Source organism: Lepus europaeus, chromosome 12 (genome assembly GCF_033115175.1).
Source record: "Lepus europaeus isolate LE1 chromosome 12, mLepTim1.pri, whole genome shotgun sequence".
In the NCBI taxonomy this organism is placed as follows: Eukaryota; Metazoa; Chordata; class Mammalia; order Lagomorpha; family Leporidae; genus Lepus; species Lepus europaeus.
This window is the reverse complement of record NC_084838.1, coordinates 5,511,109-5,532,724: the sequence shown is the minus strand read 5'-3', so window position 1 is coordinate 5,532,724 and position 21,616 is coordinate 5,511,109. Positions and strand designations below refer to the sequence as shown.

The 21,616-nt window shown below is 65.3% G+C and overlaps 1 protein-coding gene across 1 annotated transcript; it reads left to right on the top strand.

Annotated features, from left to right (window-relative positions):
- Window positions 1-1,358: 1,358 nt before the first annotated feature.
- Window positions 1,359-21,148, top strand: MIGA2 (mitoguardin 2). The gene is made up of 16 exons (XM_062207404.1): window positions 1,359-1,415; window positions 3,088-3,329; window positions 3,904-4,114; window positions 4,575-4,687; window positions 5,306-5,417; window positions 5,597-5,733; window positions 12,065-12,182; window positions 12,804-12,904; window positions 13,284-13,399; window positions 14,289-14,361; window positions 14,437-14,523; window positions 17,123-17,221; window positions 17,336-17,470; window positions 17,869-17,922; window positions 18,462-18,578; window positions 18,740-21,148. The coding sequence occupies exons 2-16, from the start codon at window positions 3,234-3,236 to the stop codon at window positions 18,941-18,943; spliced, it is 1,773 nt and encodes a 590-aa protein (XP_062063388.1). The 5' UTR covers window positions 1,359-1,415; window positions 3,088-3,233; the 3' UTR covers window positions 18,944-21,148.
- Window positions 21,149-21,616: the final 468 nt, after the last annotated feature.

The following is a 21,616-nucleotide window of genomic DNA, read 5'->3' as shown; positions in this document are numbered from 1 at the left end:
GGCGCTGGCCGTCCCCAGCCTGGCCCCTCCCTCACTCCCCGCCTGGCCCCCAGGGAGAGGCAAGAGGGTCTCTGCCAGGGTGCGTGGGCAGGGAGGTGCTGACCTTGAACCCAGCTTCTCTGGGAGCGTGACCTGCACGTGACTTCCCAGGGGGCTTGGGCAGAGCTTTGTTCCTGTCTCCACCTGTCTGTCTGTCCACTCCATCCCTTTGTTTTTAAGCTGTGTTTATTGGACAGGGAGAGTGACAGAGAGGAAGAGCTCTTGCACCTGTTGGTTCACTCCCCCAACTGCCTGCAACCCAGCAGGGCTGCGTTAGATCAGACCCAGGAGCCTGGTCTCCCACGTGGGTGCAGGGGCCCAAGCACCTGGGCCATCTTCCACTGCTTTCCCAGGCCACAGCAGAGCTGGATCGGAAGAGGAGCAGCTGGGACTCGCACCGGCGCCCACATGGGATGCCGGTGCTGCAGGCGGAGGGTGAACCCACGGCACCGGCCCCTCTCCTCGCCGGCTTCATTCATCTCCCAGGCCCCCTCAGCCATCCCAGCCGGTGTGCGCAGGGCTGAGTCTCGAGTCCCGTGGGGGCCCACCGCCCAGAGCCCGGCCATCTCCCAGTCCTGGTTCCCTCCATGTGGGTGGAGTTCTGCAAAGCTCCAGGCGGTGTCAAGCCAGAGATGCACCTGCTGCAGTCAGTCCCCCCCCCCCCAGCCCTCCCGGCAGCTCCGAAACCATCGCAGTCCTGGGGGGGGGGGGGGGGGGTCGCGCCCCAGGCCACAGGGTGACGAGCGGTGGCTCCAGCCTGGGTCCCGGGCAGTGCGGCCCTGGCAAGCGCTGCCCACCTCTGTCTGCCGCCGCCCACTGTCCCGGGAAGGCCCCCGCTCACCGGGCAGCTCTCGGTCTCGCCTCCAACCAGCCCCCGGCTCGCACCCCTGAGCCCATCTCTGGCTCCCCGTCAGCGTCAGGTGCAGCGAGGGGGCCGGGACTGCAGCCCCGCGGCGGTGACATTTGAAAATGGGCGCCTGTAGAGCGGGAGGGCTTGCCCGTGGGGACACCGCTTAGGGAGCCAAAGGGGCCGCCCCGGCTCCCTTCTCAAGAGGGGCCCCTTTAAGAATGGCTCCGCCCCCTGGTGGCCGCCCATGTCAATCTAATCCCGGTGGCCAATCGTCGGAGAGAAGACACTACTTCCGCGCCTCAACCGCACTTACGGGGCGGGGCACAAAGTGGCGGAGGCGGGACCAGCCCGGCCATGTGTTCCTCCCCATTGGCCCGAGGCCACAGCGGCGCGGGAGGCTCCGGCGATGCTCATTGGCCAGAGAAGGGCAGGCCGGGCGCGAGGGCACGCCCCCCGGCGGCCTCGGGTTTGGTTGCGCGGCGGCCGGGGAAGGAGACGCTGCCCTTCCGCGGCGATGGGGTCCCGGGTGCGTTGCGGCGCGGGCTGAGTGCGGCGAGCGGGCGGCAGGGCTCGGGGCTGGGGCCGCAGCGGGCGGGGGGCTGCCGCAGACGCACCAGGACGGTGCCCGGGTTGGAGCGCGCGGGTCCCGGCGCGGGGGCGGCGCGAGACGGGGGCGGCACGGGTCGGAGCGGGGTCGGAGCGGGGTCGGAGCGGGGTCGGAGCCGGGCCTGGAACGGGGCGCGGAACCCGGGCCGAGGCAGGCCCGGGGCTGGCGGGAGCAGGTGTGCCGGCCCCGCACCTGCGGGCCTGGACGAGCCTCGGGGGGTCACGGCCGGAGGAGGTCTGGCTGGGTCCCGCGAGGGATGCCCGGAGCCCACGGCCGCGCGCGGGTGAGGTGTCGCGGATGGGCCGGGGCGGGAAGAGGGGTGCCCAGGTCAGCGGCTAGGGGAGGAGGCACGTGGGGCTCCGGGGCCGAGGTGTCGCCCCTGCCGCGGCGGGGGTGCGGGGAGCAGGGCCCTCCCGGGGCTGTGGGACGGGGCGGGTGGCTGTCGTGGGGGCGCCGCGGTGGGCTGCCGTCTGGGCTCTGGGCTCAGGCCGAGGGGCCGTGGCTGGGTCGCTGCGGGGGCCGGGGCGTTCCCGGGCACCGGCGGCTCCTCCTGTGGGCTCGGGGCTCCCCAGGCCTCCGTGGCCGCCTCTGGCTCCTGGAACGCGCGTGGCATTCCGGCCGTGCCTCCCGTGGGGACTGGGAGCCCTGCGCGGGGAGCGGCCCCGGGGCAACACCGCCGCCTCCTCGGAGCCCCCGGCCCAGCTTGGCCGCCGACTCGGTGACCGCAGAGGGGTTGCTGACCGCCCGGACCGTCCGTGTCCCCCAGCCCCAAGCTCGCCGGATGGGATTGGCTCTGCTTCCCTGTCTCGCCCGGCGACGTTGGCTGCCGTCCCAGGGAGACGGGGTCTGTCCCAGGAGACCTTGAAGGCCTCCTTGGGCTCGGTGCTGGCGGTCGGGGAGCATCCGTGGGATCTTAGGGTGCGAGCTCCCTGGGCTCAGGTGTCCAGCAGCCAGTGCCCTTGTCCTCTGTGGTTCTGCTGGGGCTGCCGCTTCCTGCTCCGGGACGGACGGAGCCCGGGCTTGCATCGAGCAGTCTAGGGTCCACACCCAGCTCCGCGGCATCACCAGCCGTGCCACTTTGGGCTGCTGATTTAGGCTGCCTGAGCCACAGGGACTCGGGGGTGCGTTTGGGGGAGAAGGGTGGGGAGCCGCTGCCTCGCGGGGAACAGTGTGTGTAAAGGACTCAGCACGGAGCACCCAGCACCCCGAGTGCACTGTCGCTGTCGGCGGGGCCGGGGGGCACCTGCTGCTGTCCCAACGTAAAAGATGCAGTGACTCTCAGACTGGGGCCTGAGGTTGTGTTTAGCAAATGGCCCAGGGGTGTAAGAAGGGTGAGGAGATGCGGCATACAGCCCCGGGTTTGGGAGCGCCTGTCCGTCTCCCTGTCCTGGGCCAGCGTGAGGGAGATGCTGGCCTCTGGCTCTGGGCATTCGTGGCGGGCATGGGGTCTGTGGCAGCGTCTGGCTGTCTGCCTGCAGGGGCAGAAGCTCTGGCTTCCCAGGCTTGGCCTTTGCCGCGCCGCCTGCCCTGGTGTGGGAAGTGTGCCGACAGGTGCGCGTTCTCGCGTCTGACTTGATCACCTGTCTCTTAGCCACGTGGGAGCGACTTCTGGTATGTGCGTCCCTGTGCTCCTGGGGCCTGGACAGTGCCCGGGACCCAGCCAGCGGCGAGGTGAAGGCCATCTCCTTGGACCAGCTCTTGGCCCTGAGGGCTGTCGCCTGGGGCGCTGGACCGGCCATGGAGTTCCGGCGGACAGAGGGCATGTCCATGATCCAGGCCCTGGCCATGACGGTGGCCGAGATCCCTGTGTTTCTGTACACGACGTTTGGGCAGGTACGGCCTGGGGTGGGCTGGGGTCCGGCCCTGCCCCTCGGCCCCGGGCCCCTTGGCGTCCTGGAGAGCCGGGCACAGAGGGAAGTCTGCGTCGGGGGTCGGGAGTCCTGGGCGCACTTTCTCAGATGATTAAGGGGGTCACCGGGGCCCTGCCTGCTGGCCACAGATGTGTGTGGTGCCCAGGCCGCTTGCCACGCCCACATCCGAGGGGCTTCCCGTGCTGCTGGCGGCTGCTGGGAGCCAGTGGCAGCAGCATCTGTGAGGGGTCCTTGAGGAAGCGGGGTTGGCACACTTGGGTCTGAGTTCTGCCTTCTAAGCAAAGCCGTGGGGGCCTCGGGCTCCTCGTTGGGAGAGGCGTGAGGATTCTAAGTACTCGGGTCAGGCCCTAGTGCCCTGCCTGGCTCCTGCATAGTCGGCGCCTGCTCCCCTACAGCTGTGACCCCCAAGATGGTCCCAGGAACCCCTACTGGTCCCCCCCAACCCCCCCATTGGCACTTAGCGTCTGCCCCTCCCCTGAGCCGGGTGGGTGCCTGGTACCTCGGGATGCGATGGGCCGCCTCCCTCTGCCCTGCAGTCCGCCTTCTCCCAGCTGCGGCTGACGCCCGGCCTGCGGAAGGTCCTCTTCGCCACAGCCCTGGGGACCGTGGCCTTGGCCCTGGCCGCCCACCAGCTGAAGAGGCGGCGGCGGCGGAAGAAGCAAGTGGGCCCCGAGCTGAGAGGCGAGCAGCTGGGCACGGTGCCCCTGCCCGTCCTCATGGCCAGGAAGATGCCCTCGGGGAAGAGAGGTAGGTGTGCGAGCCGGGGTGGGGGCAGCAGGGGCGCCCCTTCCTTGAGTGGCTGTGGGGGCTTGCTCCAGCAGGAGCTCCTGGGCCTGGGAGGGGTGGGCGGGTGTGGCTGAGGAGCAGGCGGGTGTGTGTGTGTGTGTGTGAGCAGAACTGCCCTCCTGCCGCCCCCTCTCTGAGTGTCTTCCTTGGTCTTTCCCATCCCCTCTTCTCAGTTGAAACACAAAACCGTTCTGCGTTTTCAAACGCTGTCGCCTCCAGTCCCTTCTGGAAGGGGAGGGTTCCGAGTTAGCAACACAGGGAAGTTGAGTCAGGGTGGGAAGTGGCCGGGCCTCCTCGTCCCCGCAGATCCGGGCCCTGGCCCTCGCTGGTGTCGGGAGAGGGCAGGAGGGGCGCCGTGGTCTCTGCTCCCCGGGTGCGTGGCCGCGTGGCCTGCGTGACCGGCCCACCCCGTTCCCCGCAGGCGGCTCCGGCCGGAGGGTGCAGAGCCCCGGCAGCAAGAGCAACGACACGCTCAGTGGCATCTCCTCCATCGAGCCCAGCCGGCGCTCCGGCTCCTCCCACAGCCTGGCCTCGGTGAGGGCGGGCGGGGCGCCCTCCAAGCTGCACTGGTGGGGGGCGGGGAGGGGGGGGCGCGAGCCTTCCTGGCAGACTTCAGTGGGTGTCGGGGGGAGGGCGGTGGTGTCTCGGGGAAGACGTCGGGCAGCTTCCTGCGCTGTGCCTGGCACCCCACTAGGGACTGGGGGTGTGGAGGTAGATAAGAGAAGGTTGTCTCTCCTGGGGCGTGGTGTCAGGGTCATCCGCTCGATTAGTCATTCAGCAAGCGAGCACCAAGCCTCAGCGCTGAGCCAGGCACTGCTCTGGGGACCCAGGACTGCAAAAGATGGCCGTCATCTGGAGGAGCCCACGGCCTGCCGGGCAGGTGGTCACCCGCGTGGCTGACAGGCCTGGCTGGGGGTGGGCTTGCCGAGGAGCGCAGGGTGAGGAACCGATGGGAGCTGCGGTTTCCTGGGCGACGTCCGCCCCTGTCTGTCCCGCCCTGGGGGTCTCTGTGAGGTCAGGCACTGGGGTTGGTGGAGTGGGCGTGGTGGCCAGGGCTAGCTCAGCTGTACTTGGGAGGGTGTGGCGTATGATGGGGGTTGGGAGGGGTCTGCCAGGGCCTCACTCCTTGTCCTCCCACTTCGTGGCGTCCAGGTGGCGGCCGTGAACTCATCCAGCCCCACGTGTCTGGGGCCATGGGACACCAGAGGGGTGGAGGAGTCCGTGAGCACGAGCGATGGCCACGCCGAGAGCCTCTACATGCAAGGTGCGGGCTGGGGGCCTGGCCTGGGGCTGGGCGGCGGGGAGGAGCCGCAGCCCTCCGTGCTGGGCCGAGGGCAGAGGCCAGGACCCGGCGTGAGCGAAACCCTGCAGACGGCCCAGCCACCCCCTCTGTGCCGTGTGGGCCCCGCTCCTGAGTGACTCTCCCTCCCCCGTCTCGCCCAGGCATGGAGCTGTTCGAGGAGGCCCTGCAGAAGTGGGAGCAGGCGCTGAGCGTGGGCCAGAGAGGGGACGGCGGCAGTACCCCCACGCCCGGGGACGGCCTGCGGGACCCCGAGACGGCTTCGGCAGCGCCGTCAGAGGTAGGTGACCTGGCCGCCGGGAAGGCTGGCGCGGCGGGCGAGGGGCAGCCCAGCCCGCCTTGCACCAGCAGGCCCTTGCCCTCTGGCACCCGAGGGTTTTATTCTACTTAGTGGAATGTGTGTGATGGACAAGCCTGGCTCTGGAGGGAGGCGTGCATTGAGAGGGAGCGGGAGGAAGCAGGGCTCCGGCCGCCGAGTCCGTGAACGCATCCTGAGGTTTTTCCTTTCTGATGCACGTTTTTGTGGCCAGCCAAGTCTTCTGCAGCAAATGTGACTTATTTCAGAAAAGAACAACAGAGAAGCGGAGTGCAGAGGTTTTGCCAGGGCACACCAAATGCGTGCCTGAGACGGCATTGTTTTGTGATAGTTGGAAACACCGGGAACGGTCGCTGTGCCCAGCAGTGGGGCTGTGGGGGACTCTGCCCGCGTGAGAGGGAGGGAGGGAGGGTTTGTGTCTCCACCAGGTGTCAGTGAGTCACAGGAGCCAGCGCTGTGGTGCAGAGAGTAAAGCCCCTGCCTGTGGTGCCAGCATCCCATATAGGCGCCGGTTCGAGTCCCGGCTGTTCCACTTCTGATCCAGCTCTCTGCTGTGGCCTGGGAAAGCAGTGGAAGATGGCCCGAGTGCTTGGGCCCCTGCAGAGACCTGGAGGAGGCTCCTGGAGAGGGAACCAGCGGATGGAAGACCTCTCTCTCTCTCTCTCTCTCTCTCTCTCTTTGCCTCTGCGTCTCTGTAGCTCTGTCTTTCAAATAAATAAGACTGCAAAAAATAGAGCGAGCTAGAGGGTGAACGGCGTGCACGGTGCGGAAGGTGCCAGTGCTGTGGACTCGGGAGTGGGGCGGCCGCCGTGGGCCAGGGCTGCAGGGCTGGGAGGGAGGGCGCTTGTTTACTTCTGCTTGGTTTCCTGATGTCGAGCAGGTACTTGCAGGAGCCTTGTGTGGGTGGCGGTGTCACAGCGCTTCGTCTTTTTAGACTTACTTATTTGAAAGGCAGAGCTGCAGAGAGCAGAGGGAGAGGGAGAGACAGAGGGAGAGCTTCCATCCGCTGGTTCACGCCCCAGATGGCCACATCAGCCAGGACTGGGCCAGGCCGAAGCCAGGAGCCTCCCCCGGGGCTCCCACGGGGGGGCAGAGGCCCAAGGACTCAGGCCATCCTCCGCTGGCCTCCCAGGCCATAGCAGGGAGATGGATCAGAAGTGGAGTAGCCAGGACTTGACCTGGCGCCCATGTGGGATGCTGGCACTGCAGATGGTGGCTTAGCCCCCTGTGCCATAGTGCCGGCCCCTGGTTTATTCTTTCGTTAAATAAAAACTTATTTTATTTAAAAGGCAGAGTGACAGAGAGGGGTCTTCGATCTGCTGGTTCATTCCCCAGATGTCTACAACAGCTGGGTCTGGGCCTCTGGCACGTGGGCCGTCTTCTGCTGTGTGCCCAGGCCCAGGCACATCAGCAGGGAGCGGGGCCGGAAGTGGAGCAGCCGGGGCTGAACTGGCGCTCCCGGGGGCAGAAGTGGTAGCTTAACCCACCGCACCACGATGCTGGCCTCTGTCCTATTCCTTATACTTTCTGTACTGAAAAAAACTGGAAAGCAAGTGCTGCCCCCCCCCCCCCCCCCCCATGGAGCCGCTTGGCACACTCTCTGGTTATCCACTTCGAAATGAGGACTCCCTCTGGTATTCAACCCAGAGGGGGCTGAACCCCAAGAATTTGTTTCACAGGTGAGGGGAGCCTGGAGGAGTGTGTGTCCAGGGCCCAGGTCTGTCCTATGGGAGCTGGGACCACTGGGAAGGGGGGGTTTCTGGCCCCCCCTGCCTCCACCCCGCCTTGTTCCTCCACCTGCATCTACCAGTGGCCGGGAGCCGGGTGTCAGGGAGCCGGGGGAACCGTGCACTGGGTGAGCGTGGGGATGAGTGCGGCCCAGGTGGGCAGGGATCGGAGGTGACTGTGCCGTCCACCCCTGTGGGAGCCGTGAGCTGCGGCAGGAGGGGCAGGGAAAAGCCGGGGCTGCAAAGTGGGGCCCTCAGTGCCTGCGGGGCCACCGAGGGGGCGGCTTTACTCCCCAAATTGTGTTAAAGTGGCAGAACTCTCATCATTCCCTTGTTGTGCCAGCAGTGAGATGTTCCTAGAGACCTCGTGGTTGTGTAGCCTGGGGCTTCGGTCCCCAGCTGCCCGGGAGACCCGAGCACCAGCTGCAGGAGGTGCTGAAGTGTCCTTGGCCGGCAGCGTCCCTGACCCCTGACCCTGTCACCACGGAGCAGGCCCTCGCCACTGTCTCTTTCCAGGCGGTTTTGTAACAACTTCCTTGAAATGGAGTTCAAGGAATTCCGTCAGCATTGACCCCTTTAAACTGTAGAACGCAGTCACTTTCAGGGTACCGGTGAGGCGACAGTCGGGTGTGGAGCCTTTTCACCTCCCAGTAGGAGCCTCGAGTGTTGCGGCAGCCGCCCCGCAGTCTCTCCCTGCCTGTTCCGGGCAGTTCCGCAGGCGGCGTCCACAGTGGGCAGCCCGCTGAAACTGGCTTCTTCGCTATGGTGCATCCGGGTGTGGTGTGGGTCTCTGCCTCGGTCCTGGGTACTGCTGAGCCGTGGTCCGGCCGGGCAGCGTCCACCTGTCACAGCTTTGTCCATCAGTGGCCGGGCGCCTTGTTCTCGCCTGTGGGCTTCAGTGGGCGTCGGTGGACATGTCCCCGTGTGGACTGTGAGCGTAGGCTCTAACTCTCCGTAGCTAGGAGTGTGGTAACCGGTCGCTGACACCTGGGGTCACAGTTGGAGGCACTGCCAGTCCGCCTTCCTCGGTGGCCGTGCCCCCTGCACTCCCGCCGGCCATGCACAGAGGTTGCAGGTTCTCCACATCGCACTAGCACTGCTTATTTTATTTTATTTTTTTTTTAAGATTTATTTATTTGAGAGATAAAGTTACGGGCCGGCACCGTGGCTCACTAGGCTAATCCTTCCCCTGCGGCACCGACATCCCATATGGGCGCTGGATTCTGTCCCGGTTGCTCCTCCTCCAGTCCAGCTCTCTGCTGTGGCCCGGGAGGGCAGTGGAGGATGGCCCAGGTGCTTGGGCCCTGCACCCGCATGGGAGATCAGGAGAAGCACCTGGCTCCTGGCTTGGGATCCACATAGGTTGGCCGTAGCGGCCATTTAGGGGGTGAACCAACGGAAGGAAGACCTTTCTCTCTGTCTCTCCCTCACTAACTCTGTCCAAAAAAAAAAAAAGGAAGAAAGACAAGAGTTACAGAGAGAGGTCTTCCATCTGGATTCAGTCCCCAGATGGTTGGAGCGAAGCCAGGAGCCAGAAGCTTCCTCCAGGTCTCCCATGTGGGTACAGACCATTTCCCAGGCCATGAGTAGAGAGCTGGATCGGAAGTGGAGCAGCTGGGACTCGAACCTGTTAGAAAAGAGTTGCAGACTGGAGCCTCCTCACACGGGCACCAAAATGTCAGGAAATGAGGTGCAGAGTAGAGGAGGCAGTGCGCGGATTTGCAGCCAGACCGAATTTATTTCCACATTGATGGAACGTGTGGCAGAAGGCCCTGACCCCGGGCCGGGTCTTTTTAAGGAGGGCTAGTGCTGGGAATGGGGTAGGGGCAGCAGGCCGAGGGGATTCCTGGACTGGGCTGGGTGGGGCCCTGGGAGCCTGGAAAGAATGCAGGGTGGGGATGAAGGCCACGGGTGTGAGACCCAGCTGAGGTTCAAGGGCAAGGAACACATTCCAGGGTGAAGCTGCCTTTTGGGCAATGAGCAAGAATGGCCGAGGCTTCTGTCCTTGTTCCGTCAGAACCAGCGCCCGCATGGGAGGCTGGCGCCACAGGTGGAGGCTTAGCCCACAGCGCCACAGCGCCGGCCCCTCCTTGTCTTGTCGCCTGTCCTGGACGTGAGCCCCTCACCTGACACACGACGGGCAGAGTTGTCCCTCACCTTTTCTGTGCTGTCGGTTGAAGCACAAAAAAGAGAGAGAAAGGGAGCGAGGTCTCCATCCGCTGGCTCACTCCCCAGGTGGCTGCGATGGCCGGAGCTGCGCCACGGGAGCCAGGAGCTCCATCCAGGTCTCGCGTGTGAGTGGCAGGGGCCCAAGCACTCGGGCCTCCTCTGCTGCTTTTCCCAGCCCATTAGCAGGGAGCTGCATTGGAAGTGGAGCAGCCGGACGCCCCTGTGGGATGTCTGTGTCCTAGGCAGTGACTTGACCCCATGCCACGGCGCTGGCCGCACACGGAAGGTTGACATTCAAGGTCAGGGTGTCCAGTTGTTCCTGTGTTGTCTGTGTGGTGCATCGGCTGCGCCCTCTGCCAGAACCGTGAGGCTCTGCCGGCCCCAGGGAGCAGGCCTGGCCCTGCTGGGGAGCCCAGCCTGGGGGCTGCGATCCCCTGGGGCCTGGCCCTGAGTCTGCCGGGTTCTGGCTGGGACCTGGAGCTCCCCAGCCTCCTTGGGTTTTCTCGTGAAATGGGATCCCTGCCCTGGAGGGATGCATGGAGGCTGAACAGGGGGGTTTCCGGCCTGGGGGACCCAGTGACCACTGCTTCTGGTGCTTGGCCCTGGGGGACCCGCAGTGACTGCTGCTCCCGGAGCCCGGCCCCGGGGGACCTGCAGTGACCACTGTTTCTGGAGCCCGGCCCCGGGGGACCTGCAGTGACCACTGCTCCCGGTGCCCGGCCCCGGGGGACCCGCAGTGACCGCTGTTTCCACGGGCACCCCCTCTGCCCAGCTCTTCTGGGTCTTTCTCCCCAGGGGCCTCAGGCCCGAGTCGGCTTCCGTCTCCTCCCCAGAGTCCAGTTACCTGCAGGTGCAGGGTCTGGCGGCCTCCGTGGAAACAGAGTGGCCGCGCTAGCTAGCGGACACCTCCCTGGGGCCCAGGGTGCAGCACCGTTTCTTCCCCCACCCTGGCCTCAGTGCCAAGGCCTCTGAGGCCGCTGGATCCTGTGCACTCCTTGGAGGCAGCGCCCCAGGTGAACCTGCAAACCCGTAAACCAGCCCCTGTCCCTGCCCCAGCCAAGCTCCCCACTCCCCCCGCCGCCCCTGCCCCAGCTCTGTAAGTGTTCTGCCCCGCAGCCTTGGTGACATCCACCCTGCTCTGGGCCGGCCCCAGGGGCACAGTTGGCCTTAGCAGGGATTCCAGCCCTACTCCTCCCTCCCTTTGTGGCCATAATAATTACAGTGAGAGCCGCCTGGCCCTAAGGGAGCCTGGAGAAGGGGCTTTTGTTTTCTGGTATTTGTTTATTTGTTTTCATTTTTCGAACATTTTTAATTAGTTTTTAAGATTCACTGTGACTTGTAGATAAACCCTAAGTAGCATCTCTCCCACCCTCCGCCCTCCCCTGAGGAGGCAGCCTTAGGGCCTGGGACAGAGGATTTGCCTGGTGGTGCCCGGATCTGAGCCAGGTGCACTTCAGTCTAGGGCAGGGGGGACGAGGGGGAAGCCACCCACCATGCTTCGAAAGCTTCTTAAAGCTTCTTATTTTTAAACAAGAGACGGAGAGAAAGGTCTTCCTTCCGTTAAAGATGGCTGCAACAGCCAGAGCTGGGCTGATCCGAAGCCAGGAGCCAGGAGCTTCCTCCTGGTCTCCCATGCAGGCGCAGGGCCCAAGCACTTGGGCCATCCTCCACTGCCCTCCAAGACCACAGCAGAGAGCTGGACTGGAAGAGGGGCAACCGGGACAGAATCCGGCACCCCGACCGGGACTAGAACCCGGTGTGCCGGCACCACAGGTGGAGGTTTAGCCAAGTGAGCCGCGGCACCGGCCGAAAGCTTTTTATTTTTTAAGATTTATTTATTTGAAAGGCAGAGTTATGAAGAAAGATGTTCCATCTGCTGGTTCACTCCCCAAATGCCCGCAACAGCCAGGGCTGGGCCAAGAAGCCTGGAATTCCATCCAGGTCTCCTCCCACGTGGGTCAGGGGCCCAAGCACTCAGGCCCTCCTCTGCTGCTTTCCCAGGAGCATTAGCAGGGAGCTGGATCGGAAGTGGAGCAGCCGGGACCTGAGCCGGCGCCCGTGTGGGATGCCAGTGTCACAGGTGGTGGCTTAGCCCGCTGCACCACAACGCCAGCCTCCCCTTGAAAGCTCTCCAGAACCCGCGTTAGGGAGCGAAAGGAGACAGGCAGAGTTCATTTTAACGGCGGAAGGCGCGTAGCTTGGTGACTCCGAAGGCCGATGGTTTCAGCAGATAACAGAAAAGGTGCTGAGGTGTTTGCCGCGTCGCTGCGGGGTGCGAAGCGTGTGGAATCCCAGGTGTGCGCCAGCTCAGGGCGCCTCTCCAGGGGGACTCCTGCCCTGGGCCCCTCGCGTGTGGGTCAGGGTCAGGGTCGGAGTCACTGCCGTTGTCGTTGGTGCAGCCGGAGTCGCAGCGCCGGGAGTTCGCCGAGAAGCTGGAGTCGCTGCTGCACCGGGCCTACCACCTGCAGGAGGAGTTCGGCTCCACCTTCCCCTCGGACGGCGTGCTGCTGGACCTCGGTGAGCTGCCTGCCCCGCTGGCCGGGGCGCAGGAGGGGCGGGCGGAGAGTGGCTGTGGCCCCTCGTGTGCCTGCCGCACAGCGGGTGATCCCGAGGCGCTGTGTTACCCACGCGGCCTCCAGATGCAGGCTTAGGATCTGTGTGTCAGCATCTCCCAAAGGCCCTGCGGACCCTCTGCTGTGGGCGCAGCCGGGTGGACGGGTCAATGCCGCACTGGTGCGGCCACGGCCGAGGTCCACGGGGAGGGAGCCGTGCTGTTCAGCCCACAGCCAGAGTGCCGTACCTGGGCCCTGGGGACCCATGGCATCCCCGACTAGCCCTGGCCCTGCCAGCGCAGACCCAGGGGTCCAGAGAGGGGAGGCCGTGGCTGCACACCTCGCCTGCTGGGCCCTTTGGGACGGCCACCGCCCGTCCACGGCCTGTGCGTCTCCGTGCAGTGAACCTCTGCCGAGACTTCTTGGCTGCGGCGTCATTGGTCAAGCGTGTGCGTGTCAGAGAGGGGAAGCTCCTGGCCGGGGCAGCAGGTGGAGCAGCGGCAGGAGGACCGGGAGCCGGGTGTTCCCTCAGAGGAAGCTGTGGGCGTGGGGGGTCTCAGCCCCGGCCCCCTCTCCAACCCCCCAGAGAGGACGCTCATGCTGCCCCTGGCCGAGAGCTCGCTGCGGCTCCGGGCGGACGACGAGGACAGCCTGACCTCGGAGGAGTCCTTCTTCTCTGCCACGGAGGTGACTCGCGTGGGGGCGCTAGGGGCGGGGCCTGTGCAGCCGCGGCCGAGCGCTGGGCATGGGAGCGTGACGTGAGGGCTGGCTGCTCCTGGGGACTCGGCACAGAGGCTGAGACACTGGGCCGTGGGCCCCGTGGGTGAGAGGGCAGGCCTGCCCCATGGCCGTGTCTCTCGCTGCCCGCTCGCTGCTGCACACAGCGTGGCCTCCCCCGAGTGGCCTCTCGGGAGGGCTCCTGGAGGTGGGGACGTGGAAGGCCAGAGCCGTGCGCAGGCCCAGGCCTCCTGGGCTCTGACGTCCCCTCGCCAGCGGCACAGGCAGGCACCTGGGACCTGGTGCTGCGGCTGACGCAGGCCTGCGCCGCCCCCTGCCTGCCCCTTAGCTCTTCGAGTCCCTGCACGTGGGAGACTGCCCCATCCCGCTCTCCAGGCCGGCGGCCGCCTACGAGGAGGCCCTGCAGCTGGTGAAGGAGGGGAAGGTGCCCTGCCGGACCCTCAGGTGCGCTGGGGGGCGGCGGGCGGAGGTGGGGGGTTCCGGGGTGCTCGGTGAGGGCCCAGGCTACACTGAGACTGGCGGTGACAAATCAGTGCCATTAATTCATCGAATGACCGTCAGGCCGTGTTCTCATCGAGGCCTGACCACAGCGACACAGTGGGCGCTGTGCCTGAGCCCAGGGTCTCCAGGTCCACACTGTGTGGCCGATGGCCCTGCGGGAGTCGCCTCTCGTCTTTCAGCCCGTCTGGTTGTGGGGGAGACGTTCGTGGGAAATGCATGAAGAGATTGTGTTGATCCAAGCAATTCTGCACTCTCTGTCTCTCCCTCTCTCTGTAACTCTGCCTTTCAAATGATAAAATAAATCATTAAAAAATAAAATAAAAAGAAAGAGCTCTTCCATCCACTGGTTCACTCCCCATTGGCCACAACGCCTGGAGCTGAGCCTACCTGAAGCCAGGAGCCAGGAGCTTCCTCCGGGTCTCCCACGTGGGTGCAGGGGCCCAAGGACTTGGGCCATCTCCCACTGCTTTCCCAGGCCACAGCAGAGAGCTGGATGGGAAGTGGAGCAGCTGGGATTCAAACCAGCGCCCACGTGGGATGCCAGTGCTGCCGGCGGTGGCTTTACCTGCTACGCCACAGCGCCGGCCCGGGATGTGGGCATCTTAACCCGTGGGCTAAATATCCACCCTCCGCGTGGTTTTCTCGTGATACAAATACGTTTTTGACTTGTGAGACTCACGTCATGTTATTTAAAGAAAAAGGCAGAGACCGATCTGCTGTCCCCCCCAGTGCCTGCGCAGAGCCAGGAGCTCAGCCCCTGTCTCCCGCGTCGGAGGCGGCCCCAGCCAGAGCTCAGGGACCGGGCGCTGTGACCTTGTCTGTCCTCCCTCAGGACGGAGCTGCTGGGCTGCTACGGGGACCAAGACTTCCTGGCCAAGCTGCACTGTGTACGCCAGGCCTTTGAGGTGCGTGTGCTGGGGCGCCCCTGCCCAGCCCCTGGGCCGCCCTCCTCCCCACAGCTCACACCCCCCTCCCCCCAGGGCCTCCTGGAGGAGAAGAGGAACCAGGCCTTCTTCGGGGAGGTCGGCCGGCAGATGGTGGCGGGCCTGATGACCAAGGCCGAGAAGGTAGCCGGGGCCTTGGTATCCGACTCTGTGGGTGGAGCTGCGTTTTCTTTTTGAATATTTACTGATCTATTAGAGAGGGAGAGAGCGCTTCCGTTTGCTGGCTCACTCCCCAAGTGGCCATAATGGCCAGAGCTGGGCCGATCCGAAGCCAGGAGCCAGGCGCTTCTTCCTGGTCTCCCATGCTGGTCTAGGGGCCCGAGCACTTGGGCCATCCTCCACTGCCTTCCCAGGCCATAGCCGAGAGCTGGATCGGAAGTGGAGCAGCCGGGACTCCTACCGGTGCCCATGTGGGATGCTGGCATTTCGGGCAGTGGCTTAGCCCGCTGCGCCAGGATGCTGTCCGGGGCTTTGTTCTCTTGAATACCGTCTAAAGCAAAGCCGGGAGCTTGGACTCCATCCTCGGGTCCTGGGGAGCGAGGAGAGGGTGTTTCCTCGCTGTGCTCAGGACCACGGGTTGGTGCTGCGCCCTTGTCCCCGACTCCAGCCTGGCAGGGCCACAGAACACACACAGCACAGGAGGGCCCCCTGCAGCCCCTGCTGAGGTCGCCACTGCCTGTCCTCGCCTGACCGTGTCCCCCGTCCCGTCACCCGTGGGCGTTGCTGCCGCCCGGCCTCGTGCCGTAACGGTCCGTCTCGTCCACCTGGGTGTCAGCTCAGCTCGCAGAGCCCGTGGTGGCCTGTCCTGCGGGCTGGCCGTGGTGCGTGCCGTCACTGATGTCGTCACCCCAGCCGTCCGTGCGTGGGCTCGCGAGGTGTTGGGAGGTGTCCCTGGGGACAGAGCCTGGACACAGCAGCTTGGGCTCTGCAGGACACGTGGGAGGCCGGCTGACTCAGACCTCTGCCAGCTCGCCCTTCCCGAGGCCCTGCAGCAGGGCGAGAGCGTTGTTGCCTCACTTCTTGGCCAGGACCCGACGTCCGTCATCGTTTTAATCTCCGCCGTCCTGTCCGTTGCTCTGCGGCTGATTGCGGGCGACGTTGCGTCATTTTCCGTCTCGATTGGCCATTGTGGTTTGTCTTCTGTGGGTCTGAGCAACACTTTTGAACAGGTCTCTCTGCAAATCCCTTCTCACGTGCCCGGGCAGTGATTCTAGAACATGCAGCCAACCCCGGCCCCCGCCTGAGGCTGGGGCCTTGTCCTGCGGCTGCCGCGTGGTACGTGTGCCCCGGCCTCCCACGCACACCAGGCCCTGGGCCTTCTGCGTCTTGAACTCTGTGCCTCAATTTTTTTTTTTTTTTAATCAACCTTATTATGAAACACACGGCAGAGAGTGGAAAAGCAGGCACAGGGGTTCCGGGGTGAAATGCCCGGCGCCGGCAGCAGGTGGAGTCGGCCAGCCGCCAGTCCTCGCCCTCCCTGCTCCTGGCACTCGTCTTCCGAGCCTCACCGCCCTCTCCCCAGGGGCTGCAGCCAGTGCAGGGCCCGGCACAGGGCAGTCTCCATGGGTCGCTGGCTAGCGGGTCCCCCGGTGGCTGCCCCTTTGAGCCTCACTGCTGCCTGCTCTTGGTGGACACGGAAGCCGAGTCTGGAGCAGAGAGGGGCTGCCCGGGATGCCGAGCAAGGGCAAGTGGAGCCGGCACTTGGTCAGGCCCGCTCTCTGGGGTTCCTCCCTGCAGCCCCCGCCCCACTGTGGGACCTGGGTGACGGGAGAGAGGGAGAAACAGAGATTTCCTATCCGCTGGTTCACTCCCCAAATGGCTGCAGCCGCCAGGACTGGACCAGGCCAAAGAGCCAGGAGCCAGGAGCTCCATCCGGGTCTCCCACCTGGGTGGCAGGGGCAGAGGATCTATTCCATCCTCCACCGCCCCTCCCAGGTGCATGAGCAGGGCGCTGGGTCGGAAGTAGAGCGGCGGGGACACCAGGCGGCAGCCACGTGAGGCGCTTGTGCTGTGGTGGTGGCTTTACCCCCGCGCCACGGCCCTGGCCCAGGATGACGACGATGTTGTTGTAGTCAACGAAGCTGCAGCAGCTCCTGACCGCCAGCGCCTGTCCTGGGAGCAGGACCCTCAGGGCCCTCCTGGCTGCTCCCCAGGCCTCAGTGTTTCAATCTGTAATCATGAGATCCCTACAGGACAGAATGAGATGAGTTGGTCCATGCCGAGACCAGAGCCTGGCACGTAGCACCTCTGGGTGTGGAGACGCACGCCCGTGGCTGCAGGTTGTGGCGGTGCCCCTGCCCCGAGGGTGACGTGTGGGTCCCCCCGGCCTGGGCTGACGGTCTGAGTGGGGGGCCGTCACCTCACCCATCTCCCCATGGAACACAAGGTCCCAGGGGCTTGACTGCCTGACTCGGCTCCTGTTCTCATGAACCCCCGCACAGCGAGAGCACCCAGTGGGGCCGGGCACACCCGGCCGGCAGCCGGAGCCTGAGACCCTGCCGGCTGCCCTGGTGTCCAGCTTGTACCCGACACGCCCTGGTTCCCCAGAGGCGCGCTGCGGTGGGCGGGAGGCTGCCTTGCCTCGATTCCTCCGTGGCTGCTGCCAGGGCTGGGCCCCGGGCCTGCCAGGGCGTGCTCCCCACGCAGCCGCCCACCATGGAGCTCGCCCTGCTGGGTCTCTGGCCAAGCCCGTGAGCAGGACGGGCCGTGCTTGTCCCCGCAGAGTCCCAAAGGCTTCCTGGAGAGCTACGAGGAGCTGCTGACCTACGCCCTGCGGCCCGAGACCTGGGCCACTACCCGGCTGGAGCTGGAGGGCCGCGGGGTGAGTGGGCGCTCCGGGGTCCCTGGCCCCTGGTGGGGGAGGGGGCGGCCGTGCTGCGCTCCGCCTTGGCCCTGCCCGGCGCAGGCCCCGCGGCTCAGGCCCCACCCCTCCCAGGTGGTGTGCATGAGCTTCTTCGACATCGTGCTGGACTTCATCCTCATGGACGCCTTCGAGGACCTGGAGAGCCCGCCCGCCTCGGTGCTGGCCGTCCTGAGGAACCGCTGGCTGTCGGACAGCTTCAAGGAGACGGTGGGCCGCTGCTCCCACACCAGCCCCTGCCCCTGGGCTCGGGGGCCGCCTGTTGCTCCCTCCCTGCCTCCTGGGAAATCCAGCCAGAGCAGGACGAAGCAAAACAAGCAAGAGAGGAGACTAGGACGAAAGCGTGGCGCAGACGCCTGGGCGTCACCGTGGCTCCCGTAGCCACCAGAGGCGGTCGTGGCTGTTCGGCAGGGGTCCCCCTTGGGCAGACAGTGGCTCAGTCCTGGGACCCGCAGTCCCAGGGCCGTAGCTCAGGTTCAGGTTTTCCACGTGTCTGATTTTGAATCCAGGGGAGAACGGCAGGCACCAAGGCCCATGTTCCTGCTGGGGGCGGGGGCCCGGGGCCCGGCCTGTCCTGACAGCGGGCTGGCCCTCCTGTCTTTGATTAGGCCCTGGCCACTGCCTGCTGGTCAGTCTTGAAGGCCAAGAGGAGACTACTGATGGTAAGTGACTTGACAGACTCCGGGGACGCCGCATGTGTCCAGGGTCCCCTCCTGGCACCCAGCTCGGCTGCCCTCTCTGTGGTGGATGCTGGCCCCTGCTCTGAGGGTGCGGGGCTCACCCAGGGTCCTCACAGAACCTCCAGGCCCCACTGCACCTTGGCCCTCGTCAGTCCCGGCACCGCTGCCCCCTGCCTTGGCCAGGAACTCCCCAGAGGAACGTGTGGGACCGCATCGCCCCGCCGTCAGGATGTGTCCAGGCCCCGCCGAGGGGCATGGGCATCCTAGGAGGGAGGGCTGGTCCCTGCAGCCACGGCTCCATCCGCACCCCCTGGGCAGCCGCTGGCTCCGCGGTTCTGTGCTCCGGCACTTCCTGTGCCAGGCCTGCCACAGCCCCACCTGCGCAGCACCCTGCTCACCCCACCTGCAGAGGGGAATCCCAGGGCATCCAGGGTGCCTCGTGTGGGCGGGGTCACCGGCCGGGCCGCAGACTGGCCAAGGCCAGCTCGAAAGCCCAGCCCTGGCCTCGCCGCCCTGCACAGGTGCCCGATGGCTTCATCTCCCATTTCTACTCCGTATCGGAGCACGTCAGCCCTGTCCTGGCCTTCGGCTTTCTCGGCCCCAAGCCCCAGCTTGCCGAAGTCTGTGCTTTCTTCAAGGTAATGGGGCGGCTCTGCTCTCTCTGCTGGCATAGGGGCCCGGGAGGCGCCAGGGACAGCGCGAGGACTGGGCCTGCTCCTGGGGGCAGGGGAGTGCTGGAGGGGAGGAGTCTGGGCGGGGGCGGGGCCTCGGCCCCACTGACACCTGCCTGGGCCCCCAGCACCAGATCGTGCAGTACCTGAGGGACATGTTCGACCTGGACAACGTGCGCTACACGTCGGTGCCGGCGCTGGCCGACGACATCCTGCAGCTGTCCCGGCGCCGCAGCGAGATCCTGCTGGGCTACCTGGGAGCGCCGGGGGCCAGCAGCGGCCTGAACGGGGCGCTGCCCCAGGAGAATGGGCCCCTGGGCCAGCTGCAGTAGCGGGCACAGGCTGGGTGGGGGCAGCGTGAGGGGGCTGTCTGGCCCCTCCTTGGGGTCGGCATCCGGAGGCCCTGACCCTGCCTGGGAGTCCCAGGGGGCGGTCAGCAGGGCCTGGCAGGGGTGGGACCCTGAAACACCCACACCGCGGGGCTGCTGGTGAGGGGCTCGGAGGGTCCAGGAGGATGGTGGGAGCCAGTAGGCGGGCTCTGCGGTGAGCAGGGAGCAGCCCATGGCCGCCTGGTCTCGGGGCCCAGGCTCCCACACTGGGGAGTGGGAGAGGAGCCAGGGCAGGGCAGGCCCTCGGCAAACGCAGGCACCAAGCCGGGATGCTGCCCTGTGGCGTTCTGCATCCTGCCGAAGGCTGACACCCTGCCACCGCCAAAGACGAGGGCATGCGTTGGGGGGCTCCCGCCCACCACCCACCGCCCCTGTGGCTGGGAACTCGCTGCAGGTCTGCCCTGGGGTGCTCCCCAGCAGGGGCGGTCAGGGGATGAGCAGGGCTGGACCAGAGCAGGCCTTCAATCACGCACACACGAACCCCGGCGGCCCCGCACACTGGTGGTGGCGCCTGAGCTGGGGACTTTTATTTATTGCCTTAAGACTTTTAGTTTGAGCTTCTGCCCCTTCCAGGCGTCCGGCCTGCAGAAGCAGCTGCTGCTCCCGGCCTCCCAGTCTGGGGTGAGAGGCCGGGGCAGGAGGGCGCACCGAGGGAGGGGACGCTGGGCGTGGCCCTGGTGCCCTCCCCCACCCCGACATTCCGTTCTTTTGCACACCCCGCGCTGTGAATGGAACCCTGGGCCTGGCCCACACCTGCTCTGATTTGGCATTTCCGTGTCTGTGTACACGTCCACGCGCTGCCCCTAGTCCACCCGCTGCCCCTAGCGCCCAGCGGTGCAGCTTCTGACTTCGGTGTGACAGAGCGTGTGCTGAGCTGGCTTCCTTGCCGGGACCTGCTCCTGGGGGTGCTGTGCATGGAGGTTCCGGGAGGGTGAGCGTCGGGGGCGCCTGCTGTGGGCTCTGACCGCACTTGGCCACCTGGGAGACCCAGCTGGAGTCCCAGGCTCCTGGCTTCGGCTTGGTGCAGCCCCGGCTGTTGTGGGCAGCTGAGGAGCGACCCAGTGCATGGAAAATCTGTCTTCTTTATAACTAAAGGTTTACGCCTGCCTGGTCTTCAATGTTTTGTTCCAAAGGCCTTTAAAGTTCTTTAAACTTCTTTTCAAACGTGCGGAAGACAGGAAGCAAGTCACACCCCACCCCGGCTTGAGAGCCAGCAGACAGTGGGTTCTGCCACCTCCCCGCATCGCGCCTACAAGAGCAATAATTCTCTTTTCTCCTTAGCCCTTCCCCGCCGGCTGGGGCTGGGCTGCAGTCACGGAGCCGATCTGGTTGCTGCCCACGGCAGTCAGGAATTGTCTAAAAGGTCTCGTTCAGGTATAACTTGGATCCCAGGAGATGCACTGGCTTTGCTGCAGAGGTGTGCCAATGGTCACGTGTGGTTCTAGAATATGTGGCTGGTGTCACGGGGCAGTGGGCGAAGCCTCCGCCTGCAGTGCCGGCATCCCATGTGGGTGCTGGTTCAGGCCCGGCTGCTCCACTTCCCACCCAGCTCCCTGCTGATGGCCTGAGAAAGCAGAGGTCGCCCTGAGTGCTGGGGCCCTGCACCCACAGGGGAGACCCAGATGCAGTTCCAGGCTCCTGGCTTCCGCCTGGTCTAGCCCTGATCGGTGTGGCCACTGGGCAGGGGTTCAACCAGGGGATGGAAGATCTCTCTCCCTCTCTGTAACTCTACCTTTCAAATAAATCTTTAAAACAAGGAAGGGTGAGGTTTCACGGCACTGTGGTGTGGCTCACACCACACACTCACAGCAGTGGCCTCGGTTACGGTGTGATGCGTGCAGGGCCAAGCGCAGCGTAGCCGGCTAAGCCACTGCCTGCAATGCCAGCATCCCCTGTGCCTCAGTTGTGTCTCAGCTGCTCCACTTCTGATCCAGCTCCCTGCTGTGGCCTGGGAAAGCAGTGGGAGATGGCCCAAGTGCTTGGGCCCCTGCACCTGCATAGGAGACCTGGAAGAAGCTCCAGGCTCCTGGCTTCAGCCTGGCCCAGCCCCAGCTGTTGCAGCCATTTGTGGAGTAAAACCAGTGGGTCCAAGATCTCTGTCTCCCTCTGTCTGTAATGCTGACATTAAAAAATAAATCTTGAAAATGAGCTACAAAAACGGCATAGCACAATGCGACAGCTGAACACTGTGCACCTGCTGTGTGCCGCACGCCACGCCAGTGGTGGTGGAGTGCTGGCACTGCCTGCACCGCCTGGCTTCAGGGAGTCTTATGTGCCCCCCCGCCATGTCCCCAGCAGGCAGATTTATGCCATGAAAGCAAGTGCCACAAAGCGGAGCCTGCACGTGGCCCATGGTCCTCGGCACCCAGGCCCACCCCGGCCCGGTGTCCATGGCAAATGTTTACATTCTTCATCTTACTGTCTCCGCTGTGGACCGGGCACATTAAGAGGTATCGACTGAACCCCAGAGCCCTCCCAGTTCCAACCAGGCACCTGTCAGAAAACCAGCCCCACCCCCTGAGGGACCCTCACCCAGCCCTGGGAGGACCTGCCAACCTGCGGAGTGACAGAGACCTCAGCTTCGCCCCTGGTCACCCTCTGCCCCCAGGCCATTCC

Coding starts and splice junctions, on each gene's coding strand:
- MIGA2 (XM_062207404.1), top strand. CDS start 3,234: ATGGAGTTCCGGCGGACAGAGGGCATGTCCATGATCCAGGCCCTGGCC. Junction 3,330..3,903: donor TGTACACGACGTTTGGGCAG/GTACGGCCTGGG, acceptor TCTGCCCTGCAG/TCCGCCTTCTCCCAGCTGCG. Junction 5,734..12,064: donor CTTCGGCAGCGCCGTCAGAG/GTAGGTGACCTG, acceptor TCGTTGGTGCAG/CCGGAGTCGCAGCGCCGGGA.